The 17,759-nt window shown below is 37.7% G+C and overlaps 1 protein-coding gene across 2 annotated transcripts in view; it reads right to left on the bottom strand.

Annotated features, from left to right (window-relative positions):
- Positions 1-577: 577 nt before the first annotated feature.
- Positions 578-17,759, bottom strand: part of LOC140323242 (aldo-keto reductase family 1 member C3-like) — a 19,672-nt gene continuing 2,490 nt past the window's right edge. Inside the window, exons 2-9 of one of the 2 annotated variants that reach the window (XM_072400144.1) lie at positions 6,585-6,752; positions 4,719-4,835; positions 4,170-4,247; positions 3,945-4,067; positions 3,150-3,259; positions 2,848-3,013; positions 2,152-2,234; positions 578-784 (exon numbers count right to left, since the gene is read on the bottom strand). In XM_072400144.1, the coding sequence (XP_072256245.1) occupies positions 745-784; positions 2,152-2,234; positions 2,848-3,013; positions 3,150-3,259; positions 3,945-4,067; positions 4,170-4,247; positions 4,719-4,835; positions 6,585-6,752 (885 nt within the window). In that variant the 3' untranslated portion in view covers positions 578-744. Of the gene's footprint in view, positions 785-2,151; positions 2,235-2,847; positions 3,014-3,149; positions 3,260-3,944; positions 4,068-4,169; positions 4,248-4,718; positions 4,836-6,584; positions 6,753-9,638; positions 9,854-11,951; positions 12,035-12,937; positions 13,104-14,643; positions 14,754-15,648; positions 15,772-15,875; positions 15,954-16,439; positions 16,557-17,035; positions 17,204-17,759 lie in introns of those variants that run through there. The other variant, XR_011919321.1, reaches the window with a different exon arrangement.

Here is a 17,759-nt window from a genome sequence, read left to right on the forward strand (position 1 = left end):
GTCATTAACAACCAACTACACCATTCAAATGAAAAATAAGTTTTGAATTTAGAGCAGGGGTCAGCAAATTTTTTTTGTCTACTAGGCCATTTTAGGTGGTCAACAAGGCACACTAAGCCAAACTCTCTCTCCAGTCCCGTGCTGATGGCTCCGCCCCCACCAGGAACACCCCTGAAAAGAGATCACTCTCCTCCGCAATGCATACAGAGGAGAGGGAATGTCCCCTTACCTCGGTGGCCCAAGTGTTAACTCCGGCTGCGGTAAATAGGGAAGAGAGGCATAACAAGGAGGCTCAGAAGCCGCATGCGGCTGCGCAGGGGCGGTTGCTGACCCCTGCTGGCTGGGATTAGGCCGGATCGACCAGGGGGGGCGTTAGGCCGGAACCGACTACTGGCTAGGCCGTATCTGGCCTAAAGGCCAGGGTTTGCTGACCCCTGACTTAGAGTGTAAGTCACTTTTACAACATATTGTGATGGTCTTGTTGTAATTCCACTCTCATCCCTTTAGAGCTCAGAGGAAGAGCTGATAATGAGTATAATTATAACAGTGGTGTATAAATGATAGTAAAACATTGCCCTTTATGAGAAAATACACATGCTTTATTGTTAGTTATATAGAACACAATTCTTTCGTCTCATTCTTAGAACATATTACTCCAAAATGATAAGAATTTTATATGTGAGTATAAATGACTTTTATAGTGGGCATGTTGTAAGTGATACAGCACAAATTCTCCATTCTCTGTCAGACTTCTAAGAATGGGTATTTGGGATGGTCTTTCCACCTGCAAGACAAAGAACAATATGATGTTGTTTAATGTTGTTTCCAAGGATTCCTGTCTGGGCTAAACACCACATGTTCCCTGGATAACTTCTTTGGCAGTGTTTGCCGAATTCCACAATTCCAGCACAATCTAAACTTGGCATATTTGCTCTCTACTATAAACTAGTTATTACACCACCAATTGATCATTGCACAAGAAATCAATGGCAATATTATTCCAGTCTCCAGTAGCCCTGTTTTGGTGAACCCCTATCTTTCCAAACAATTGGTCAGTTCATTGGAGAAGGGAGCTTTTGTGAGTGGGAATACAAAATGCCTCATGGTTGGTGTTTAGTAAGAGTAAAAGATGACCTAGTGCCTGTGAACAGTTGGAAGAAGAAAAAAGCCTATCGTTGATGGTAGCATAGAAATTCATTGTAGGTGCCAATGGGAGGGAAAATTGCCAAATCATTGTGGGAGGAATTTTGCACCAGCACAAATAAAAGTCAAAATTTCCCCTCTAGTCTAATGGATTTTCGATTCAATTATTACCTCTAGGAACAGAAAAAGTACCTAAATGCTTTACGTATTCAGCAATTATTAAGAACCAGGGTTGTAGAGGTCTCAATTAAGAGAGAACCTGTTGGGCCTCTGCCCATGACCACTGTCTGACTGCTCACTGGTGTACACAGAGATGAAAGAGGAGATCATTTACCACTGGCTTCTTCTTTCCACTCTGCCCACAGAACATCCGTCCAGCAGCTTTTAGCATCCTCGCCCTCCCTTTAGCTGTGCAAAGATGTGCTTTTTCTAGCATCCTCTGCACATACTCTGGGACTGTGCACAGCTGAAAGGGATTCCAGACTGCGTGCATCAGCCAATGAGAAGAGTTCCTGATCTTGGCTGTCACTACACTGAAACCTTTTGTCTCATTTACCTGGTGGCCATGACCTAGTGTTCTCCCCACAGCAAAGCAGTCATGTTTCCACTAGGGTTAGGGACTCATCATTCCTTGCAGGGTGCTCTGGTGAACACTGGAAGACTCTTAGACTCTGCACCCCAGGTATTCTTGCGTCACCTGCCAATGGACATAGCCCTAACACTTCCTTTTCTTGGTTCTGAATTAGATGATGTAAAGATTCCTAATGGCAAAGGGAGAACGCTGACGTAAACAGGAGGGGATGCTCCTGATATTAAGGAGCTTGTCCTAAATGGTGGGTTCTTGTCAAAAATTAGCAGAAGGTCCCACAGATAGAACACCATCAGTCATGGTACAGAGTTGCTTATGAAGAGGATGATCCAAATAGTGCATTGGGACCCATAGATCTGTAGCGATGCCACTGCTAGGATGTTCAGTACAGTGAAAGCTGACTTCTTCCTGTAACTTACATATCAGTATTTACATATCTCAGGTTCTGATTAAGTGCATCAAGAGATTTTATTTCTTCTTCACTTAGCTCAAATTCGAAGACCTGAAAAAGGCAAAAATTTCACTCCATAAGCACACCGTCATTTACATAACCAACAAGTATAAGTAATAATGTGTGATAGTGAAGATCCAGGCTAAGCATTTCTTTGGTCTTTTAATAAAGACTTCACCATGTTATGTGATTAGGTCTTCATCTGTCTAAGCTGTATAGGTAGGTGTGGTGGGTGCCCTGGCTACATGTCTACAGTCTATGTGTGTGCTTTCTTAAAATGGACCTAAACTCAAAAAACAAAAAGTCACCAGAAGTGCAATAAAACCCTGGCTCCTGGTAGCCTTTGCTTAATCTATTCACTGACGGCAGAAGCTCACCACCCACCAATGTATGGTTTTCCACCCACCAGAGTATAGTTTCTATTTAAATTATTGTTTTTCCACTAAATTATTTTACACTGTGGAGGATCAATGGGTCTGTGGTGATTTGCCCAATAGACTAAAGCATGTAGTTCTGTAAATACAGTTATAATTAGTAAAGGTGCTTTTAAAGCTATCTGACAACTTTTCAACTTCATGGCAGTAAAAAAATAAAGCACGAATTTATAGCATCAAATATAGCAATAGCTAAAAATACACATCTGACAATTACCTACAATACAAACCTTCAGGTTCTGTTTTATCCTCTCTGGTTTGAAGCTTTTAGCAAGGACAACAATGCCTTTCTGTAATAAGTGCCTCATGGCCACCTCTGCCGGAGTTCGGCCATGTTTTTTGGCAATGACATTGAGTACAGGGTCTTTTAGCAGGATGGGTGCACTTTGGTCAACCCTAAAAAACACACTATAGATCAGTTTCAAGGAGTGCTGTGGGAAATCATGCAGTGGAATTCTGAACTTCAGAAATGTATTTAATAATTTAAAATGGAAAATTAAAAGTTTAAGGATATCTTCAGAGTTCGGCTTACCAGTCCTGATCTCGGGTGGAACCTAGGACTCCATAGGCTACCAGCACAATATCATGTGACTTGCAGAATTTCAGCATCCTTGTTTGGTTCAGGTATATATGGCACTCTACCTGGATATGGGGGAAGGCATCATTTCATGATTATATGATTCAGTGTGCTTAAATGTCAGTGGTGTATGTGTGCCAGTATTGCATGTTACATATGTCTGATTTGTTAACCAGCTTCCAGTGTTAACTTGCTAAGGTTCTCTCCATTACATTCTATGCCTAATGAAAAAGATGTTAAATAGGTATGGTATTTCCAATAGTAGATGACATCCTTCATATGTCTTAAAAAAAAGGGTTAGCTATCAAGTTTTTTTAAGCAGGTTGTTAAAAAGAACAAAAAAAAAAAACAGTGCCTATATTTGAAAGTGTGTGAATATGTTTATTAGAGAGCAAGAATATAAGTGCTGGATTTCCTAATTATGGCATGTATGTAAGTATCCCTAGTATTTTATGTACTAGGTAGCATAAAGTTACTTTTTTATTATTACATTGAAAAGCTATGTAATTTTTTTTTATATCTCATTGATGTTTTAACAGTGAAATCTAGAAGCTCCAAATATCTAGCAGGGATGGTTGGAGGCAGTGGGCACAACACAGTGCAAAAATCTCACCAGTTCTCAGGACTCCAAAAGACAAAACAAAATGTCAAGGGATTTAAATCGATAAATGACCTGAATAATCAATATAGCATTTATTATCAGTATAATGTGTACTAATAAAAATATGTTTTTCTTTAAAAAGCCATTACCTGGTTACAGACTGGTTTGTATCTCAGCCCCGGCATGTTTAGAATAAGATTAAGCTGGCTACTGTTGAAGTTTGAGACGCCAATGGACTTGACCAGTCCAGCTTCTTTACAGTCCTCCATGGCCTAGGATTATAAAAAGAGGAATAATTTAAAAACAATAGTCATGTAGTCACCCTAAATTGTCACAACCTGCAAATACTTAATCTTGGTAAAAAAATTCAATACCCTCCACGTGTCCCGAAGATCGGTGTTGTTATAGATGGGTTTTCCATTTTTGTCCGTAGGAAAGAGATCATCACCAGGCTAAATAATGGACAGAAAAAAGTCTTTGAAGACCTTAGTGACATTAAATTAAAAAATCCCAATTTTTATTTGTTTTATTTGTTTATTTCTCCACACATAGACAATTTTCTAACCTATGGTTTCATACACATAGAAAGTTTTGAGGAACTCAAGCCGAAGATCTCCCTGTTAGCAGGGAGACTTCGAAGGTGCTTGGGCTTCAGAACTTTATGGCTCAAGAACAAAAATGTAATGTAATGTTGCACTTACTAGCCCTGTCATATTGTTGTTGCAACTAGATTAAGTACATTTTCTGCAAATACCTGTAGCCATTTGCCAGAAATAAAGCTTTATTTCACTAACTGGAAGTTTTACCTGGACACATTACAAACTGAATATTTCTAACAAATGACTGGTCAGTTTGATTTTTTTAGATTTAAGAAATTTAAACAGTCACCAGAGTAATGTTCACTTTTTGTTAGCAACACCAACCTTGAACTCAAGAGGGGTGTGGATGAGAAACAAGTCCATATAATCCAGATTCAAATCCTTTAAAGATCTCTCAAGTGCTGGCTGAACCCTACTGGGAACATGAAAAGTACTCCAGAGCTGGAAGACAAAAATCAATATAGGCAAAAAAGAAGTGCCAAAGGATAGTACAGGTAAATGATGTGGCATCTAAAAAATGTAAAACATTCAAGAGATTATTATGTACAATAATTACTTTTTAAAAAAGAATAATTTAAATATAAAATTGTGAATTTAATATATTGTTGATGTAGATATTTTGAAAACAACCGTTGTTTTCTACCTTATGAAAAAAATCAATAATTGTTCCCTGCATTCGCAATGTATGGTGCTTTGTGTACACAATAGAAAAAACTTGGACTTCAGTCTAGTTAAACTCCACAAATTAGTGTTTTTATGTATATCAAAGAGTCCACACATAGGTATGTGTGTAAAGAACTCCCCCAAACGGTCATACACATATAAATATGTGTATAGAATACCCCCCCCCATACACCCATCGATCATGAGTATGAAAGACACCCAAACAACAAAGTATAATAAATTCCCCAGTCAATCATTTATATAAAGAACTCATCAGAAGATAATCTGTATGGGTAACCCTTAAATATCATGTGTATGGGGGTCACCTCAAACAATAATAAGTAAAATGAACTACCCAAACAATAATTTGAATCAAAAAATGGTTTAACAAGTATGTATAAAGGAGCCCCTAATAACAATATGTGTATTGCGTACACCCCTGAATAAGGATATGTACAACAAACCAGATAAGCAGTTATGTGTAGTTAATATTCCCCGAACAATTATGTGTAAGCTAGGACCTAACAGACAATCATGTGTAAAGAAGGCGCAGGTAGATACATAGAGTGTATCAAGTAGTCCGGAACATGTGTATGGAGGGCTACCCCAAATTATCATGTGTTTAATAAACTCCCCACCCACAGTCATGTATATAAAGGACCCACAAACCAATAGTGTGGGACATTGGTCTGTTGGCAGATACCCTTGGAAAAAAACAACCTCTAGGGAAAACTGGTTAGTTACTGGTCACTGATTATTGTTCCCAAGATAATTCCTATATTGTAAGCTCTTTGGGGCTGGATCCTCTCCTCCGCCTGTGTCACTGTCCGTATCTGTCTGTCATTTGCAACCCCTATTTAATGTACACCTCTGTGTAATATGTTGGCGCTATATAAATCCTGTTCAATAACAATAATAATAACTTATACTTTGGTGGCGTCTGTGGGCTTGGGAAACACAATCCTGCAACAGCTGGATCCTCCAATATGATGTTATTTAATAATGGATAATGGAATCATGAAGACATTAGCACATTTATTACAGACAGAAGGACTGTACATCATTTCTGATCAGTTGTCTAGATTTGAATGCACAATATCTCAGTAGATGATATAAAGAATGAGCTATATGGTTTGCTTTTGTAAGTTAAATATTTTATGTTCTTTAAATAAATGTGTCGGTTTTACCCCATGTATCTTTTTTTGTGTGTATTTTTTATTGGATTAACTGATTGAAGGAATTTGCTTAGGGGAGTTCCACCTGGCATTTGGAACATACTAGCTTCACACTTTCCTTCTCATGCAAGGAAAAGGTCCAATTCAAATGGTGAGTACTATTCCAAAGAGTGAGTTATATTCCTTTTCTTTTCTCTTTGCATTTACTTCACTTGAAGACTGTTAAGCAAATGTATGAACTTTTTCCTTTGAAACGTGCCATTTTTTCATTTTGGATGTTGTTTATATTTGTTTATTTGAGATATTCATGTTTATTAATATGTAATTTTTACATATATATATGAACAATCACCTTGCCAGTGTAGAATACATCCTCTCTCTTCACTGTCCCATCTGCAATCTTTGCGTTGATAGCACGACCGACCTCCACCTCATTACCATACAGGAATGCCGAGTCAATGTGACGATATCCAACCTCAAGGGCCACTTTTACAGCTTCTTCTGCCATGGACTTGGGAAACTAGAAAAAGCAAGATTTTTTTTACTTCTCTTTGGTCAGGTAATCTTTAAATATTTTATGTTAATATTTTAAATATACTACTTGCAGTCAAAAGGTGGTATTTGCTGAACAACTTAAGCTGTTCTAAAGGGGGATTAGAATAAATACATAGCTAAATAATTCAGAGGAAGGACACAAACCTATCTCTCCCTTTTCTCTAGCAAAAAACAGAACAGTAATAAATCAGCTTCTTCAGACAAGAATGCAGGCACGTCAGACTTTCTTATCTCTTTAAATTGGGGGTAATGGACAAACCTCGAATTGATTAAATACAAGCTGATAAATGTATCAATATAACAAAAAATGCTTATAAACTTTTTATAATTAATGACTAAAACCTGTTTACCTGCCCTGTAATCAAATATTATAACATTTTTAAATTTTAAGACTTTTAAAAATCTATTTATCTATCTATCTATCTATCTATCTATCTATCTATCTATCTATCTATCTATCTAGCTATCTATCTAGCTATCTATCTATCTGTGCTGCTATGATTATGATGCTTCTGAGCAACCAGTCTTTCACCCTTTTAGTTTTCAGTTTCTTTTCACAGTCACCATTGGAGTTGTAGATTCCCCAATCTCCTGTTTTATATCATTTTCTATATATTTTAAATTCAAAATCTGATGAGAACAAAGGAAAGCTTTTATCATTGGAGTTCCTTGTTACATATAAGAAACAATGAGGCATTTTAACACAATTTATAAAGCTCCACCATAATATTCCACACTGTATAATAAATACATGGGGGAATACAAGTTACAATATTTTATAGAAATAGTAAAACTATGATACAGGACCCTGCCCAAACAAGCTTGCAATCTAAAAGGTAAGTAATTTTGCAAAAGATAAAAAGGGGATTAGGAGTTTTAAATCTATTCTGTCTTGTATCAGTGGTTCAGGTTGATGGTGTAATGGTGTAGGGATATTTTCTTGGCATATTTTGGCCCCTTAATACCAATTAGCATTGGTTTAAATGCTATATCCTACCTTATTATTGTTGCTGACCATATCCGTCCCTTTAGGACCACATTGTGCTATCTTCTGTTGGATTGGCTACTTTGAGCAAGATATCATTTCATGTCATGCCCATCGTTCATTAAGACATAAGAATCTTTTGTTAAGGCCATGATTATTCAGTTGTCCAGCTTTTCTGTGTTCTGCAGATGTTCTTGTTTTACTAAATGTTTATAGGTCAGTTTTTACCCAGAATGATCCCTCCTCTTGGCTCAAGCTAATCTGTGTTTGATCAACTGATAGTAACCCAGTTGTACTGCCAGCTAATGTTCTGTATGTAATGAGGAGCTTGTGTTGCAGTATTTTAATTTTAATATTTATGTCAACATACTTTTATTTTGTACCAAAGAAAGTCCCCCACACCTTGCGGGCAGAGACAATTTATTTTACCACCTTCCATTAAAAATACATTTTTTTCAGTAGTTGTCTTGTAGAGCAGCTCTTACGCTGTCCTTGATGTGCATGTCAACATTTTTGGCACTGTAAAGTAATCAGACTTTTTATTTGTAAAGCTGCAGACACATGACCTCTGTCAAGTTTATTGCACTTTATACCTCTTAGATTCCTTTATTTACTTTGACTCCTCTACAAATGACATGTATTTTTAAAAAGTTACATGCCCAATTTAGTAGTTTGTATTTTATGCTACTTTAAGAATATTATTGTAGGGTCGCCACCTTTCCAAAAAATTACAAAAAACTTCCAAAAAAGAGGATGTGCCTTTTAAAGTGGTGGGGCTTTAACAGGTCTTTTTCCCACTGCATACCTATGGTGAAAAGCTGATGTGTCTACATTGCAGTGGCTTACTTGGTCACATAAAACTCACCATTGTGTTGCAAGTGACTGGCTCACAGATATACATAAACCTCTGGACAAATAATTATATAAAAAACATTAGGTATGAAGACCTCGAAACAAACATCTCACCCCAGTAAGATTCCAGGTCTGCTGGATCACCCAGGTTTACTGGTGAGAGTATATCCTCTCCAGCCTTGGAGAGCTTTAATAAATCAGGCCCAATGTGCCTGCAATGCCACAACCCATTTCCTTTTTTTTCAGTGGTAATACGTTACAATAATTTGTTCTAATAACAGCTGTCTTAACTGGAAATCTCACTTTAAAGAAACTTACTGTTGCATTTATAGGAAACGAAGTAAAAAAAGACCACTCCAATCAAATGGAAGAAATGGAACAAAAAAAAGGCAATTATCTTTTCTACTCACTTCTTCACCAATGGCCTGTGCACTGCTATGGACAAACAACAACATGATGGCAGTTGGCTGAGTTTACATTGTGAACCCGATACAGAACTAGAGTATATCTTCCCAAGTGAACAAGCCATATGGGCATTATTTCCTATGTGTTCACATGTTCCATTATTTGGGCAGTAAATGTATGTAAAATTTAAATGTTTGTGATTTTTTTCCCATGGTGCATGGGTCATTGTGAAGGGCTGTTATTGGCCAGAGAAGGGTGGGGGCACAATTTAGCTAGCTTAGGGGAGAAAAAAAGCTCAGCTTGTGACCCACATTTATATAGAGGGGTCTGGCTAATCCAATACCTATGATGATGTGATAAGTGATGGGGATTCTCCCAGATGAAGCACAAATGGCAAAAATTAATGTTCTAGGGGCTATTAACGATTTACATTGTTCAAATGAAAAATACTTTTTATCCTTAGATATTCCTTAAAATGTAAACCACTTCTGGAAAATATTACGGTGGTTTTTGCTGTAATTCCACTGACAGCCCTTTGGAGCTCAGAGGAAGAGCAACCATTGAGTACATTTCTTACAGTGCTCTACAAATGACAGTAAAACATTGCCCTTAATGAGAAAATACACATCCTTTATTGTTAGTTATACAGAGTACAACTTTTTGTTCTCAATCTTAGAATACATTACTCCAAAATGATTCCAAAATGAATGTGTTATGTGAATATATATATGACTTCATAGGTTGTAATGTTGTAAGAGATACAGCACAGAATCTCCATTCTCTATCAGAATTCGAAGAATGGGTATCTGGGATGGTCTTTCCATCTGCAAGAAAAAGAACAATATGCTGTTGTTTTTTTCCAAGCATCCAAGCCTGCGCAAAACACCACATGTTCCCCGGATAACACCTTTGCCAGTTTTGTGGAATTTCTATCTTTCCAAACATTGGTCAGTTCACTAGGAAGGGGAGATTTGGTGACTGGGAATAAATAATGCCCCATTGTTGGTGTTCAGTAGGCGTAAAAGATAATCTAGTGCCTGTGAACAGACAGAAGAAGAAGAATGCCCAATCATTGCAGCCAGTGGAAGTAATAATGTCCCATTGTATGTGTCGTGGGAGGAATTGCGCACCATCATGGACTGGTAAAGTAGAGTTAGGATACAAATTTACCCTTTGCTGTAAAATATTTTCCCGTTTAAAGATAAAAATATTCCTTACTTAATCTGCAAAATGTTTTGTTTCCTATACAAGTTTTACAGTATATGAACTATGCATAAGGGCAGTCATTAGTACAAACTATACTAAAATAGGGGCAATTGTGTTTTTACACAGATGAGATTACTTTCGGGATTGGAAAAACTTGGGAATATTTTGTTAAATTGGAAAACTGGAAATTGGAGAACAGGTTGTTGATATTTGGTATGTCAGACTATATTTTTATTTAGCATACAAACAATGGTCCATTGTGTGTATTTATAACAATATACAAACCATAGGAAGCATGATTAATACTGCAGTAACCCTTGCAGGCTGAAATAAGGTAATACACGCCATTCTTCCTAAACAGAAAATCCCTTTGTAAATACTAATAACCTCTTGCTTTCTACAGATTTACACTTTTGCTGTTCAATCACTGGGGGAAGGAAATGCTTTTGCCCTGTGCAGAAGACTGATGGGATCATTTCAGTCTAACCATTCACTGGACTGGAGCTTATAGACAGCTTTTTATTGGCTTTTTCTGACAATGTTTCTGTTGCTGTGTTTTGTCACATATCAGAATGGATTTGTTATTTTCACTAACTCTCAAAACTAACCCAATTTGCTGGTCATTAATACTTTATGGTTTGTCAGATGACAAACCTGAGGCTAATGGTGGATCCTCTGGAACGGTGGGCCTGGAACAACCATTACCTTTTCCTTATAATAATTACAGCCCTGACGCATCCAATTCTAGGTGGGCTGGCTGGGTTACAGGTATAGTTCTGTTTTTAAAATTTGGGATCAGGCAGAGCTTTATTGGAGAAAGGGACAGACAGTGTCTCTTCTGCAAAAGGCATTCTTACCTGCCTGATCACGATCCTAAGCAGTCAAAAAATCCTGAGCTGCAGCTGCTGGCCCTAAGTACATTCCTATGTGCCTGCACAGGAGATACATCATACTAGCCCAGCCAAGAAGATGGAAGAATGGTCGTACCCACAATAGAATAGGAACAGGTGAGCTCATTTAAAAAAAAAATATGATCAGGCAGGTAAGGTTATTTTATTGCGGGTGGGACATTCCGTCCCTTCTGCAATAATGGACCTGCCTGGTCACAATTTTTATTTTTTGGGTTTAGTTCTGTCCTAAAGCAAAATATAACTAGGATGCAGTGGAGTAAGGCCAAGGTTAGGAGTTCAGGTCATTTAATCCATGGGGCTTGCAGAGCCCCTCCTCATTATTATTACTCTCTGGCCACTCAATGGAAAAGGAGATCATTTACCACTGGCTTCCTCTTCCTGGCTCTACATTACATGATGTAAAAGTAAAGGATGTCAGGGGCAGAACTCTAATGAAAAGTGATGTTCTTGATGCCAAGGAAGGAGGGGAGCTCCTGATGTGGAAGAGCTTGTCCTAAATCAAGCATGGGCAAACTACGACCCCTGAGCTATAGTCCCTTAGGCTTTTTATCTGGCTCGTTGAACTTTCTCTCAACTTCAGCGGCTCCAAATTTTAGAACCCTTTGTGGCCCCTGAGCCAAAAAGTTTGCCGCCCCCTGTCCTAAATGATGGGGGTTTTCAAAATTAGAACACTAACAGCCGTGGTGCAGAGTTGTCATGGAAGTGGAGAACCCAAATTACACATCAGGGCCAAAAGGTCTTAAATGAAATAACTGCTAGGATGGATGATCAGTGCAGTGAAAGCTGACTTCTTCCTGTTACTTACACATCAATTGTTACATATCTCAGGTTCTGGTTCAGTGCATCAAGAGATTTTATTTCTTCCTCACTTAGCTCAAATTAGAAGACCTGAAAAAAAGCAAAAATTTAATTCCATAAATACACCATTATTTGCATAACTTCCACTTTCCTGAACCAACAAGTATAAGTAATAATGTGTGATAGTGAAGATCCAGGCAAAGCATTTCTTTGGTCTTTTGGTAAAGACTTCACCATGTCCCCTGATAAGGCCTTCATCTATCAAAGCTGTATAGGTAGGCGTAGTGGGAGCACGGCTACGAGTCTACCGTATATGTGTGTGCAGTAAAAAAAAATGATGCTGAAGCTGCCGCCCTATTTTCCAAAGCTCAAAAGCCAGGTAACATGCAATCACCAAAATTACTTCTGAGGGGTGGGGAAGAAGGGAAGGTGAGGGCGACCTTTCCTAAGTGAAAAAATAGTTCAAAATATATATATATATATATATATATATATATAAAACTACAAGGTTATGGTTTTTTAATCACTTGGGATATGTTCCCAGTCCCTTCTTTCTCAGATTTTCCTACTAATTTTGGTTATGATACCATGTTTTTGGGACGTAATTCAAAAGGTCAGTGAGTAGCTTTAAAAAAATGTGTTTTTCTGAACACACGTTAACTTTGGTTTATCGAAAACTACATGAAATTTTGTTTACATGATTTCTCCTAAAGGCATGTTCTCACAACCCCCAACTCCCACCCCTCCAATTAGTTTTGATAACACAAGTGGCCTTGCAATTGAGTAAAAAAATGATTTCAATTGTCGGTTAGCATTGGAAAACTTACTATAAAAAACAGGCATAATGTTTAAAGTGTAAGTAAATATATGATATTTGAAAGAATGAATTGGCAAGTATAGGAAAAAATGTTTTATATGCAAAGGGCTACCAATATTCTTTAGCTGCTGTCAATAGCTACAAATACACAGCCCACAATTACTTATAATACAAACCTTCAGGTTCTGTTTGATCCTTTCTGGTTTGAAGCTTTTAGCAAGGACAACAATGCCTTTCTGTAATAAGTGCCTCATGGCAACCTCTGCAGGAGTTCGGCCATGTTTTTTAGCGATGACATTGAGTACAGGGTCTTCGAGCAGGATGGGTGCACTTTGATCAATCCTACAAGACACACCATGGATTATTTTGTAGTGTTCTTAGCACAGAGTTTATTTACAGGCAGACAGTTTGCGGCTTTTGGAAAGACAACATTGGTATAGTATGGAATATAAAAGAGTTGACATTTTATGGTTCTTCCAGACAGGCTGCCAAAAGCTTTGCAGCTTTAATTTTGCCTAGCATCAGATATATTTTATGTCAATTACATGCTTGCTACATAATATAACACGTATAAGTAACACTTCTAAGTATTTATTACTTTTCACAGTACTTCCCCTGAAAATGTCTTTACCTGCTTTTCTCTACAGAAGGATGGTGTCATTTTTGTTTAGGAACCAAGAAACAGGGGCGGATATATTGGGTTGGGGCATCTGCAGCTGCATGAGGGCCCCCACAGCCAGGTCCCATGTTATACTAACTTGATCGGCCTGAAATAGTACTTGTGTATGTGTATTGTGGGCATGTACAAAGATGTCACCTGCAGCACAGTGTGATAGCTGTGTGTGTGTAAACGCAGGTCCGGAGCCAACAAGAAATAAAGACAGTATAGGCACAGGGCTTCATGACTGGGTGCTAATGGAAACAGCCATGATAGGATAAAGGCAGGAGGAAAAGGGTGTGGGTTATGGTGGGGTGATCATTAGGGGTGGAGAGATGTCAGCGAGTTAAAAAGGGCTGGGCAGAAAGAGGGGGCATTGGTAGTTGGTTAGCTAGAGTGAGCTTCCCACCCACCTGCCCTGAACTTTGGGTAGTTTGTTGGTAAGTTTGGTTGGGTTGGGGTGATTGAGGTCCGGGGAAGGCAGGGTCTGGTTGATGATGGAATGTTGGTAAGAGGCAAGGGGGTGCGCCTGGAGACCAAAAATATCCATTGGTGGTGTGTTGTCTTTTTTTTGCCTTCCCGGTTCTACAGTGAAAATTAGGTTGTTAAAAATTGTTTATTTAGTAAATATATATATATATATATATGTAAATTTATATATATATGTAATATATGTTTTAGCCTGAGGCGGCCGTATTCATTCAGAATATCCCTGGCACTAGAGGTTAATTAATTCCCTGTGAATCCTCCTGTTAAAGTTTCCTAGATCTTCCGATGGTTTTGCAAAATCGGTTCATTGAAATTTCGCCGAACCCTCTAAAGTTTGAGGAAATTTTTGCGAGAATTCCAGAGCATCCCTACTGGGGATATAGGTGACATAGGAGTGAGTCAAGGCTGCTTGTCGTATTCAGCAGCCTAACAACTCAATGCCCCTGATTCATCAAGCAGAATCGGATGATCGCTCGCGCATTAGCGAGCGCGGATTTTATTGATGAATCAGGGGCAATGTGTTCAAACCATCATATCTCCCTATGTGTTAGTTGTAAGGGGTTTGGAGGTCATGTAATCTAGGCAAGTCACTGCACCAGAGCTCAAAAAGAACCTTGCTAAAGCATGCTAAAACATAACACTGTTGCTTTATATAGTGACATATGAATATTTTTTCATATATTTATTTATAACTATTAAATTAAAGTTCAAAGATATCTTCTGGGTTTTGCTTACCAGTTCCGATCTCGGGTGGAGCCCAGGACTCCATAGGCCACCAGCAGCATGTCGCGTGACTTGCAAAATTCCAGCATCCTACTTTGGTTCAGATATAGATGACACTCTACCTAGATGTGGAGGAAGGCATCATTTCATAATTATATGATTTAATGTGCCTAAATGTCAGTGGTTTATGTGTGCAGGTATAACATGTTTCATAATGTTGTTTTTTTTAATCGGCTCCCAGTGATAATTGGTTTACATTTTATGCAAAGTAAAACAGATGGCTTATTGGCTGGTGAGAAAGGTATGGTTTTACACAAGTTGATAACAGCCTGCAGATTTCTTTAATAAAAAGGTAAATATCAATTCTTTATAAACAGATTGCTAAAAAAAAAAACACCAGCTCCTATATTTTTGAGAGTGAGACTCAAAAATATATGAGTTTTATCTTTGCAATGTTTTTGCTATTTACGGCTTTTTTTGTATTCCTAGTACTATTATGTTATATAACATACTGTAACTTGTGTCAAAAGTCATGATATCCATACCCTACCCCCCCAATTCCTGGTACATGCTGAGGGTGCAAAGGCATGAGCAGACTTTAAACACATTTAAACTGTATTTTTAAGGACTGCTAGGACCTTTTGTATAAAAACTCAAAACTGCACCCTTAAAAAGCATTTTTCTGCAAGCGTAAGGATACTTTTTTATTATTACATTACAAAAATTTTGCATTTATATTTTTTATATTTTATAAGCTATAGGCTATACCTATCTAGCAGGGATGGTTGGAGGCCCTCATAGTGGGCACAGAACTTGTGCAAATATCTCACCAGTAGAGTCCTCAGGACTCCAAAAGACAAAAAAAATGTCCAGGGGTTTAAACCTAAATAATTAGCGTTAGATAGCGTTAGATATTAGCGTTAAATATCTGTATAACGTGTACTAATAAAAATATGTTGTAGTTTCCCTTTAAGAAACATGTATTCTTAAGCATGTTTAGTTTTCCTTTTACATTACCTGGTTACAGACTGGTTTGTATCTCAGCCCCGGCATGTTTAGAATAAGATTAAGCTGGCTACTGTTGAAGTTTGAGACGCCGATGGACTTGGCCAGTCCAGCTTCTTTACAGTCCTCCATGGCCTGGGATTATAAAAATAGCAATAAATTCAGAACAATAGGCATGTAGTGACCCTAAATTGTCACAACCTGCAAATACCTAATTTTGGGAAAAAAGAATTCAATACCCTCCATGTGTCCCGAAGGTCTGTGTTGTTATAGATCGGTTTTCCATTTTCGTCTTTTGGGAAGAGATCATCACCAGGCTAAATAACGAACAGGAAAAAAGTGTTTGATGACCATAATGACAATAAATTCCAAAAACCCAAATTTCGTTTGTGATTGGTGGTGAACCACCCTTTGGATGATTATATTGTTCTCCACACATAGACAGTTGTCTATCTTGTTGTTTCACACAAATAGGAAGGTTTAAATATTTCCAGCCAAACATCTTTAGAAAGAGAAAAAATGGTTGGAAACTCTGTTAGCAAGGAGACCTCTAGGGTGCTTGATATCTAAACGCAAAAACAACATAATTTTTTTCAGGTTATTTTCAGGTTATTTTCAGGTTAAGTACCTGTTGCCTTTTAAAAAAAGAAATATCGTTTCCTTTTACTAACTAAAAGATTTACCTGGACACATTACAAACTGAACATGGAAAATTTCCATCTAATGTCAGTTTGATTTTTTTTAGATTTAAGGAAATTAAACAGTCACCGGAGTAATGTTCTCTTTTTCATTGCAACACAAACCTTGAGCTCAAGAGGAGTGTGAATGAGGAACAAGTCCATATAATCCAGATTCAAATCCTTTAAAGATCTCTCAAGTGCTGGGCGAACCAAATTGGGAACATGAAAAGTATTCCAGAGCTGGAAGAAAAAAATAATATTTGCATTAGAAATGTATGGTGCTATGTGTATACAACAGACAAACCTAGACTTTGGTTTAGTTAAACTCCACAAATTAGGGTTTTTATTTGTATATCAAGGAGTCCTCACACAGTTATATCTATAAAATTCTCCCTCAAATGATCATTTACACATAAGTATGTGTATAGAGTACCCCCCATACACCCAACAATCACAAGTATGATGGACACCCCAAACAAAAATGTGTATCAAATTCCCCAGTCATGTATATAAAAGGATCAGAAGATCATGTGTATGGAGGACCACCCAAAGATAATGCGTTGCACCTGGCATTTGGAACACATTAGCTTCAGACTTATGCAAGGTAAAGGTTGAATTCAAAGCATGAGTCTAATTCCATCAAATTAGTTTTATTCCTTCTCTTTACCTTCACTTGAAAATTGATGAACGCATGTATGAACATATAAATTAACAATCACCTTGCCAGTGTAGAATACATCCTCTCTCTTCACCGTCCCATCTGCAATCTTTGCGTTGATAGCACGACCGACCTCCACCTCATTACCATACAGGAATGCCGAGTCAATATGTCGATATCCAACCTCAAGGGCCACTTTTACAGCTTCTTCTGCCATGGACTTGGGAAACTATAAATAATAACAACATTTTTTAAAATTTCTTTTTGGTCAGGTTTTCTCCAAATATTTTATGGGAATTCTTAATATATACTACTTGCAGTCAATAGGTGGTATTTGCTAAAAAAAGCTTTAGCTTTACCAACGAGGGATTAGATTACACAGATTACACTAGATTACACATAGTTGAATGATTCAGAGGAAGGACACAAACCTATCTTACCCTTTTCTCTGGCAGACAGAGAACTGTAATAATCAGCTTTATCAGACCAGAATGCAGGCACTGTCAGACTTTCTTATCTCTTTAAAATGAGGGTAATGGTAAACCTTGTATTGATTAAATTTGAGCTTGATGCATTTATTAATATGACAAAACATGTTTATAAACGTTATATAATTAACGACCTGGGCTGTTAGCCCTACCTTCATTCGGGGTAAGTAAACTTACTAGATTGTAAGCTCTTCGGGGCAGGGTTCTCTCCTCCTGTATCACTGTCTGTATTAGTCTGTCATTTGCAATCCCTATTTAATGTACATCGCTGTGTAATATGTTGGCGCTTTATAAATC

This window comes from Pyxicephalus adspersus, chromosome 2 (genome assembly GCF_032062135.1).
Source record: "Pyxicephalus adspersus chromosome 2, UCB_Pads_2.0, whole genome shotgun sequence".
Taxonomy (NCBI): domain Eukaryota; kingdom Metazoa; phylum Chordata; class Amphibia; order Anura; family Pyxicephalidae; genus Pyxicephalus; species Pyxicephalus adspersus.